This window comes from Populus alba, chromosome 1 (assembly GCF_005239225.2).
Source record: "Populus alba chromosome 1, ASM523922v2, whole genome shotgun sequence".
Classification (NCBI taxonomy): domain Eukaryota; kingdom Viridiplantae; phylum Streptophyta; class Magnoliopsida; order Malpighiales; family Salicaceae; genus Populus; species Populus alba.
The window spans coordinates 25839331-25850034 of record NC_133284.1 but is presented as its reverse complement, the minus strand read 5'-3'; the positions used below and the strand labels follow the sequence as shown (position 1 = coordinate 25850034).

Here is a 10704-nt window from a genome sequence, read left to right as displayed (position 1 = left end):
TCCTATTTTCATGAAAAATAAATAAATTATTTTTAAATTATTCTGGATGATGTGTAATTGTGTATCCTTACAATCACTGATGAATTTCGAAATATTTGTTATAAAAAATGCTGAAAAGGTGAATATAAAATAAACATTTATTTAATAAAAAAAGCTTGTGCAACATACTATGAATCCAAGATGAAATATTCTCCTATAATAATTTTATTGATTTTAACCAATCAAATTAATTTTTTAATATAAAAAATTATGCAATAGAGAAATTAAAAAAAAAGTTCGAAATATTTCGGATTTTTAACTAATATTTACTTTAATTATCATAAAAGCAGATTAAAAAAAAAAAAGTTATCGAAAGCGGACCTAAAGCCTACAGGAACACGCAAGGCCATTTTCCAGTGTAGAACCAAAACATTCTTGATTTTAGTCTTCTGAAAAAGGAAACATTGTCAATTGTCAAATCTAAAATCTGTTTCATTGCTTAATCTTCGAACTCCATGCGAGGATCCAGCTAGAACCCACAGAATTTAGGGTTCTATTTAGAACATTGACACAAGAAATTAGGAGAAGCAATCTACCATAATCAACAGGAAAGTGATCTCTTCTTCTTGCTGTAGACAAAATCCTGCAGCACTGGTCCTGTAACCTTGTAGATATGATCTATTGACCTAAACCTCTTGTTCTTTCTCTTGGGATAAATCTCTTCTTCGTCTTCTTCTTCAGAGATGGTATAAAAAAGTGAATGGTGATTGCTTGCATCACCCTGATATGATCTTCGTTCTGCTTCGTCTTTCTTGCTGTTTTTGACCTTGATCAGCTTGTCATCCCTGTTGCTCATCTGTACTAGTAGCCAAGCCAAGTCTATTTCTAGCTCTGAGAAGCTCATGATCATCTTCTGAGTTCTTCTATCTTTGCATGGCACTGGAAATTTAGCCATCGTATTTTGTCGTCGGAGAAGAGAAGAGGGAGAGAGGGATGCTTGAGTTTGGAGATAGGGTCGGATCTTGCGTATTTATATAGGAAGGAGACATTCGGCATCCGTGTCTTCCTGGGAATTAATGAATTATAAGTCGGTTCAAAAAAATGATTTTTTTAAAATTTTTGTTTCTTTTCAGGCGATTATAGGGTTGGGACTTCACGACATGTGTCATATCAAATTTTTTAAATATAAAAAATATTTAGATAATGATAATGTTTTTAAATAAGTACAACAAAATCGGAGAGTTGTCAACTTTATTATTCAATTAATTTAATAATATGATAAAAAATAGATAATAATAATAAATAAATCATATAAAACAAAATTAATACAAGTTAACTTAAGTTAATTTGTCAATTCCATAACTCGGCACATGAAATTAGAATAACTCAATAGAAAGAAGAAAGAAAAAAAATAATGAAGTTTAATTTGCAATAAATTTAATATTGAAAAATAAAATTGAAAGAAAGAATTCAATTGTAAAAAAGAGTTTTAAAAAAGTCATAAGTTATCTCGTGCTAACCTTTTAAATTCATGACTTAAGTTTTAAGATCATAATTACCCATAAAAAAAAAACTTGAAAAAATTATGAAGTCAAATCCTCGATCAACAAAATACTAAATGATAAAATTGAAAAATAAAGTTTCAATAAAAAAAGATTCAAAACAAAACAAATAGTAATTAAAACAATAAGGATCAAAATTGACATAAAAAAAACAAAATAAAATGTTAAGGGATGAAACTAAAAAACAAATTCAATTATGAAAATGATTAAAAACAAAGCAAATTACAATTAAAAAAATAAAGATCAAATTTGACAGATGAAAAATTAGAGGATAAAATTGAAAAAACATTTCACTTTTATAAATTGTTTTTTTTAAATAAAAGATAATAAAAAAAAAACAAAAACCAAATCTAAAAGAAAAAAAAGTAAAAGTTGTTGTAAAAATTTAGAGGGTAAGGTGCAAAATATGAAGAGAACAAAAAGAAAAAAAAAGAAAAAAAAAAGGTCGCTAACGTTAAACCAGAGGTTCGTTGAGCACATGTGTGCATCCAAATTCAAAAACCATCGTGAATGCTATCGCTTATCCACCAACTAAAACTATAACCTTCATCTGAATAGCGTAGGCTATTTCATAGCCGACAACTTTTCATTTGAAATTAATGTTTTATATTTATTAAGATTTCAATATATCCCCGGTCAATTTGATTATAACAAAAAAAAATGTAATGAAAATATAAAAAAGACTTTGGACACTAATTAAAAAATATAATTTTATAAATTAATTAATTAATTTATTATGATCTTTAAAAGAAAAGGTTGAAACAACCTTTAAATGCCAAATTAATATTTTTTTCTTTAAAAGATAAGTTAGTCATTTAATTTTGTAAAAGAAAATGAAAGTACCATGTTACCTTTAATAGTCAAGCCAATTGTTTTTCTTGAGAATGGCCAAATCAAAATTTTACTTTTCTAATCTACATTGTCAACAAGTCTAGGTCGACGGTAAATTTGCGAGATGGTCGCGCTACACTATGAATTTAATCAAGATTTTTTTAAATGTAAAAAAAATATTTAAGTCATTGAAATTATTTGACATTATTATTAAACTCAGCTCAACATATCAACTTTAAAATTTCTCATCCCGACTCCTTATCTAATTCGAGTTTAAAACTAAATCATATGAAAGTTGCTTTAATATGACTCGGTTGGCTTGGTGTATCCAAAAATAATACAGACAATTGGTAAAAACATGGTTTGGATTTAATAAAAAAAATAGTCAATATGACTTCTTTTTTTTTAATATTAAGACGTCAATATATTAGATTGACATGAGTTTTATGGCTTAACTCATCAAATTCATGATTTGGATGATGGACTCCACTTAAGTTTAATAATTTTATTTTTTAAAAGTATATATTTTTACTTAATTATACAATAATAATAAAAAAATATACTCTCTGGGAAAAAAAACCCCTTCACAATTCATATAAACCATAAAGGAGGAGATAGGAAATTTAACTTTTACTTTAAATCAATATCTAATTACTTTTTTTTCATAAAAAAAATAATCAGTTAACATGGAATATGGCCGTCTTTTTGTGTAATTCAAATGCTGTTCTTTTATTGATAGAAAATCTTCAAATCACTGATTATTTTAACAAAAGATTTGTTTGATGGCCCGGTGTTACATGGTGCTGTGCGGTCACCAGACAATACACAAACTAGTACCGAGTAAAAATATCAACTTTGTGCCTCCCTCAGCTCATCCACAGCAGCTTCAAGCGTTTCTGTGACATGTTCTTCAACTTGCAGCCCTTTGTAAGGTTTTGACAACTGGTGTCCTAAACGCAAACTAACCTGTAGAGAGATGGGACGTCATGGTTCCATTAACAAGAAGAAAAACAGCAAATTCAAGTGTTAAAGGAAACTTCATGAATTTTGGGCTCTATCAGAAAGATTTCCCTTCCCACCCTACACGGTTGAAGTTCTCTCATACACTGTTATATATATATGTAATAAAAAAGAAAAAGATTTCATAAGAATAAAATACACAAAAAAATTGATTTGCCATGAAGCAACTCTAGCTGATTATGTTACCTAAACATATTTCACAGCCGAAAACTGTCCACGAATTTACAAATCAATGACAGTAAGAGCATGTAGTGCTTCCAAGTTATGTTGATTATCCCCATCAAGAAATATCAAGTCTTCGCACTCTTTACTGTATGAAACTGTCTTTGCTGTATCATCCACTCCATCAAAATCATCCTCGTCATCATTCTTGTCAGCTTCTTCATAGTCATCCTCATCATCTGTTTCGTCATCACTTCCATCCTCATCTGCAAACCTAGAAGCCCCATTAATGCTTTGTATACCACAATCATCTGGATATCCTGCAAGTTGACTGGCTTCCTTTAGTTCATCCTCTGTCTTGGCCAGAGATAGAAGAATGTTCTGTGCCTTCTGGTCAGGAGGGACCCCATGATGCTCCATTTCCTTGTACCAAATAACAGCACTGCCAAAATCCTTGTTCTTACCATATGCGTCCATTATTGTAGTGAGAATTGTCTGGTTTGCTTTGATACCGTTTAACTGCATTTCTTCATATATTTCCATCATCTTTTCAAGATTATTTACCTTGGCATGCCCTTTGATCAGTGCCCCATAAGTGACGACATTGGGTTTAAGACCATCTTGTCTTAGTCTTTTGAAGAAATTTTCAGCACCCTCCATATCAGAAGCATTCACATATGCTGATAACATCGTTGTATAAGAGCAAAGATCTGGGGTGCATCTGCATTACATATAGACAGAAGTATGCCGTGTTCAATAAAAAGTTTTACTAACATACAACTTGCACAAACAGAAGTACTTGCAATGTGTGTGGCTGGACTCACTTTCTATAATCTGTTTGTATATGCATGTGATTGGTCTATTACAGTGATTAAACTTGTAGAGTGGTATCCTTATGGACCAAAATATAAGAATGTAACCTTGCAATTTGTGGCTGTATTCCAAGATACTCAAAGTGTGTACATATGGGATACATAAAAGAAAAGAGAAAATATGGTATGCCACCCCAAGATCAATTGATATGTTATGTAGGCCCTATTTAATTACGAGGTGCACCTCGTAAACAAACATACACGTGGATTGCTTAAACAGAACTCCATCAGTAACATGATTTTGAGAATTGAACTATGCTTGTTTCAGATTGGGACACATTACCTGTCTCTTCTCATGCTCTTGAAAACCACCCGAGCTTGCTCCACCATTCCAGAGATAGCAAATGCATCGAGCAAGATGTTATAAGCTTTATGGCTTGGCCTACAAGATAGCACAACAGTATGGTAACTCCCACAATTAACAATATGCTACACTATTAAATTTACAGCATTATCTAGCTGATGAACAATGAGCTCCAGACTTGTCTTGCTGCAGTAAGCAGAAAATCTGAAACAGAAATATGAAAACCTGAAAAAACTTCAATCTAAAACATGATGCTGACAAAAGGTTTATCCTGCATACAATAAGATGTATTGGACTAATGGAAGGTCTTTTGATCAGTTTTTCTTCCTGGTCAGAGTTCACTAGATGATAGTTAATGCTTGTGTTACATTGGCATCATATCTAATGTTTAAGGGAAAGTTTCACCCTAATGCAACACATCTTCAACCTGTTTAAACCATAAGTACTTGAAAACTTCTATGAATCATGTTGAAAACTTGACTAATAATGAGAATTCTTTTTCGAGGACTTGAGTTTCTTTAATTTATTTTTGATAATTATGTACATGCAATTGTGTATACATTTTGGCAGGAGATGGGGGGGGGGGTTAACACAATTATCATGATAGAACTCAAACCATGCGCTAACTGTCTAGCATCATTACAGAAAATAAAACTTGTTTCTACTCACCTGACACCAGCATCCAGCATCTCTTCAAAAACAGCTAAAGCTTCTTCTTCCCTTCGAGCTCTCCCATAAGCTTTAATGAGCAATGCATAGCTCACTACATCAGGTCGAAGGCCAGATCTTTGCATCTAGAATTATGCAATTTACTTCAAAATCTGGTAAGTTTATTACAACAGGAGAATAAAAGGAAAGACAAAATGGAAATACTGAATAATAGATAAATCAAATCCTTAATCACCACAGAAACCTTATAAGACTATCTGGGCATGTCTAAAAAGGTGGGTAGTAGCATCCATGCACAACCAATTAAGTTCTTCACTCAAATTGCATGGTAAAATATTCATCACAATCAACTTGATGTATGATGCCGATATTAAAAAAAAATTCATCCATTCCCTACCACATATGTACCACGTATCTTATTACATCCTGATATTAAAAAAAAACACAATTAGCACTTCCAAAGTTCTGCATCCCAGAAAAATTCCCTCAGACCGATTGAAAATGACCATCTGTCTTGGCCCCAGGAAGAAGGCCACTAGCAAGCATGCATATTATATACGAAGTCTAAAGAAACCCCCCTTTTTTTTCCTGTTTACTTCTATACTAGCATACTAAAAAATTGTTCACCCTCTCGCTACTGAACAGTGTCTCAAGAGTATTGGTATCATTGGATGTAATTGAATATTGACTTGCATGGTCAAAATATGTCTCTTTTTTCTGAATCCAAGAATATGAAATATAGATTAGCTAATTCCTCGAATATTACCTGGTCATAGATCTTCGAAACCTCCTTATAATTAGTTTCAAATGACATTAGACTGTTATAAGTAACAGTGGATTGCGGAACTCCTCGCTCAGCCATCAGTGCAAATACTTTACGAGCCTTTTCATAATTCCCAGCCTTTTTCTGCATATATATCATCATATGGAACATTTTTTGATCTGGTTCCAAAGGTGATTTTTCTTTATTGAGAAGAGTCTCAAAAACTTCTTCAGCTTCCTTAAATTTGTTTCCCTGGAGTAAAATCCCAAAGAAAATCACTAAACTGAAAGATGTATCAAACAAAAGTATCCACTTTGCAATTTAAGGCCCATAAAAAGGATACCCCAAGGAAAACAATTACGGATAGTAGCATGTCAAGTCATTTGCATCCCATATGCCTTAAACCAAAAAATCCGAAGGTACTCTACCTTAAATGGGTAATAATCTGACAAGAGATGTAAATAAAACAATTACTCCAAGAAAAGTGCTTTCATTGAATTACATATAAAATCCCACATTTACAATCATGAAAAGCGATGCAGAAAACCTCCAGCTGGTTCTACATGCATAGACACACAGATCACAGTCGATATCTAAGTAGAATTCATAGTATTTCAGTAAGAGTCCATTTGAATGAGTTTTTCCTATATTTGCTTCAGATCACAACACAAGGAAACCTCTGAAACAGATACATAAATCAAGCATGCACTCATTCACACACACATAAAACTTGTCTTTTCCTTGAATTTGATGTGAATGTGATGACATGGAACCTCTGAAACATAGTGATATAGACACTCATTCACACAGTGGACCCATAAGCAAAACATAACTATCACATTTTAATCCTACTTTAAGCTGCAGACTAAATTTTAATAGCAAATGTGAAACAATAAATGCAAGTTTTTGAACTCTCTTTAGTTCTGCGCCTATTTCATGATTCAAAGGTTCCAACCATGCCAGGGAGAAATTAAATACTTCAGCTGTCAACCTAGCCCAAATTTCTAGGGACATTGCAATTTCCTTTGTCATTGTCTCATAAGATAGGTACATAGCTTAGTATTTTAATGAGTTCATTAGAATATGGATCACAAAATCTGAGTTTGAAATCAAACTCACAAACAAGTCAAGTAAAAACACAAATGCAAACAAAGATGAACATACATACATGCATATTACTCTGTGTTATTAGAAAGGTAAGCGTACCTCAACAAATGTTTTTAGTATTATTTGATACGTCAAAGCAGAGGGCTCAGGGCCTGAGGTCTGCATCCTCCGAAAGATGGCTTCAGCATTGTTATATCGGCCTCCTCTTCCATATGCCTCCATAAGTGCAGTGTGTGATACAACATTTGGCACATAACCATTCCCATTCATAGATCTCAAAACCATTTCAGCCCCATTGAAATCCCCTAGCTTTCCATAAGCAGTGATAAGCATAAGGAAATCCATTTCGTTGAAGTCCCACCAATGCTGTGACTGAAGCCATTCTAAAATCTAGCAGATAAAGTAGATTAGCATGCAAAACACACAGTCTAAACATCCAAATCATAGAAACACTAGCAGGAATGAGTTCGGGACAGCTACTTAATTTTTTTGTCATAGAAAAGGAGAAATTAAATCAATGAGCCACCTCTTATATACCCCAGTTCCTAAAAGAAAAAAATGCTACCTAATAGACACAAGGTTCCTTAAAACAAAAATGCTGACACCCTAGGTTTGATAAACAAGCATAACCATATTTTTCCTTCTGAAATAATAAAACAGTCGAGATGATCAATTGAAACAATACATAGGTTATGCCTTTAAGAACCAGTGGTTCTCATACATCCCAATCTTTATGAGAGGGATTTTTCAATCCATCCTATGATATGAATACAATCTATTATCCTCAGGAAGTGATCGAGCACTAAACCCTGAAAGGTACTGTAACTCAGTCACAACTTCTTGTGCCTAGAATTCATAATCTGAACTTCACTTTATAAATGGTCAAAATCTTTTAACTTTTCCTCTCTTGAGTTTATACTGCTAATAATTATCTCAACAATTTACACAAAAAAGCACTAGCTCCTTTATTGCATACCTCACTAACAAGATCCCATTTCTTTAGCTGCTTAAACCTAACTAATGTGCCCAAAACCAGGTCTCTAGGAAGACCATCTTTCTTGATTCTCTCCCTTCTAAGCACAGAAACTGCAGAACCTGAATCCTCGATTTGCTTCATCAGTCTCCTCCAATTCTTCTGATCAGCTTCATCGGACGCATCTTTAAATACTTCCACTTTCCTTCTTTTTTGCAAAAACTTTCTAGGAGACAACATACCCATAGACACTACTTCCAATCTTCGATGGATTTTAATGTTTGCGACGAAAGGATTAGCATGCATTTTTGGCTGGCTGAAACATAAAGCAATATACAAGCACTGTTATCTCTCTACTATCAAAACAAACCTCGAAAAAATAGACCCAATATGGTGCTTTTCATGTTTGAAAAAACAAATTGCTGTAGTCCAGTTTCTTAAGAAATAACAAGCAAAGAAGCACCACTCAGCTCAGAAATTATTTTAAGCAATAGAATTCGTTGATACAACTAACAAGAAGCAACCCGATAGCATATAAGGAGACACCATTTGCAATGACAAACACACAAATCATCACATGACCGGACCACGATATGGCATGTGATAAGATGCAGAATAATCTGATTCCCACTTCAAAAACGCTACTTTTGAGGTAAAACTTTCTTTATTTTCAGTGGAAAGAAACTCTCACAAGCTAAGAATTCAAAAAATTCAAACTTTTCACTCATTTCTTTATAAACCACCTGAAAATTGAACGAGCACTTTCTTTCTGCGTTAAATCCAAAAGGGTCAGTTTCAAAACAAAAACAAAGCATTTCTTTCTTTCTTGCTGAAGATAAGACTAGAAGGACACAAAATTGAGGTAGGGAGAGAGGGAGAAGGAGAACAGACCTCCAATTACTAGAAGAAGCAGAGATACAGGGCCTAAGAGATAGGGCTGGAGCCATTTCTTCTATGCAGAAATATTTAATGTCAAGCCAGCTGGGTACTTGCACGGCTCTTCTTCTTCTTCTTCTTCTTCTATCTTTCCACTCTATCTATAAATTATCTTTATGCAGAGTGCCGAGTAGTGTATTTGCAAGCGCTTCTTTACTCTTTTCTTTCCGATAATACTCATTAATTTTTGTTTCTTCTATTTATAATTAAAGATGTTAAATCCAGCTAAGTCAAAAGTTATCCCAAATCAATAATTTAATTGGAATTTAATGGATACTCAGATAATATATAAGAATTTTTTTATAGTTATTTTACTAAATAAATAAAAGGTAGGTTACGTATATTATCAAACTTGAAATAAAATCCATAAAAACCTAACCTTAAAATATATATATTTATATCATATAGATATATTTATAGAATATTTAGATTTTTTTAATACATTATAATATACATATCTCATTGTATAATATTATCATTTTATCATACAATATATATATATATATATACACACTTTAAATAAATTAATTAACTATTTTATTTTTTATTTAATAATAAATAATGAATATTCATGATACTCAAAACTCAATGGATAATTTACAGATATCCAAATTTCTTGTATAATATTATTATTTAATAATTTTTAAATAAATAATAATAGATAATAAATATTCATATCAATATTCAAAATTTAATATATAAATATCTAAATTTCTTATCTAATATATAATGAATATGATACGAGTAATAAGAAATCCGACCCTCGAGTACTCATTGTTATTCTACAAGTCACCTAATCAATATGTTTTAATTTTTTTTTAATAAAATCATTTTATAAAAAACTTAAACTAGATTCTTATCAGAGGCATGAAATAACTCATTGGGTCTATTAAATCAATTCTAGATTGGCTTTATTTATATCCTGCCCAGGTTAGAAATCAAGTTAGTTAGATCCTAAGTTAACCCATCAAGTCGAGCTAAGCTTAATAGGTGTGTTTCTAATAATTAACATAATTTGTTTCCTCTTCTTTTTACAAAGATAATTCATTCACACATTAAAAATATCTAATATTTTATAGATTTAGACTCAATGGTAGATGGCTAGTGAACCAATGATAGATAAATTTGTTTTTATGTGTGTGTGGGTACGCAAAACTCAAATAAATAACCAATAATGGTGATGATGGTAAAGTTAAGCTATCATTCTATATACATTAAACCAATTCTAGATTCTCATATGAATCTTTTATATCCAGTATAATAAATCTTGGAAGAATTTATGAAATTCTCTTGGTTATAAATATATCTTACCACATAAACTCATTTAAAAAATAACCTTTAATATTTGTAGCATCAATTTTTAAAATGTTGATTATACCACAAATATACCCAAACCATTATATACAAACACCAACCAACTTTCTCCACCAACCTTTCCAACATTATTATCTGTAACAAAAAACATATAAAATGAGCTGAATATTCTTGAAATAAAATTTATCATAAAAATATATTTTATTGATGAT

General features: G+C 31.8%; 1 protein-coding gene across 2 annotated transcripts; it reads right to left on the bottom strand.

Annotated features, from left to right (window-relative positions):
- Positions 1-3073: 3073 nt before the first annotated feature.
- Positions 3074-9356, bottom strand: LOC118046976 (pentatricopeptide repeat-containing protein At3g59040). 2 transcript variants are annotated; one of them, XM_035056093.2, is made up of 8 exons: positions 9134-9356; positions 8246-8558; positions 7369-7659; positions 6166-6414; positions 5400-5524; positions 4710-4808; positions 3579-4275; positions 3074-3338 (listed from the first exon to the last, which is right to left on the bottom strand). In XM_035056093.2, exons 1-7 carry the CDS (start codon positions 9187-9189, stop codon positions 3615-3617), a joined length of 1794 nt encoding a protein of 597 aa, XP_034911984.1. In that variant the 5' UTR covers positions 9190-9356; the 3' UTR covers positions 3074-3338; positions 3579-3614. The 2 variants fall into 2 exon arrangements, with proteins under 2 accessions (XP_034911984.1, XP_034911982.1); XM_035056091.2 differs by lacking the exon at positions 3074-3338 and having other exon boundaries at positions 3391-4275.
- Between the last annotated feature and the right edge of the window lie 1348 nt (positions 9357-10704).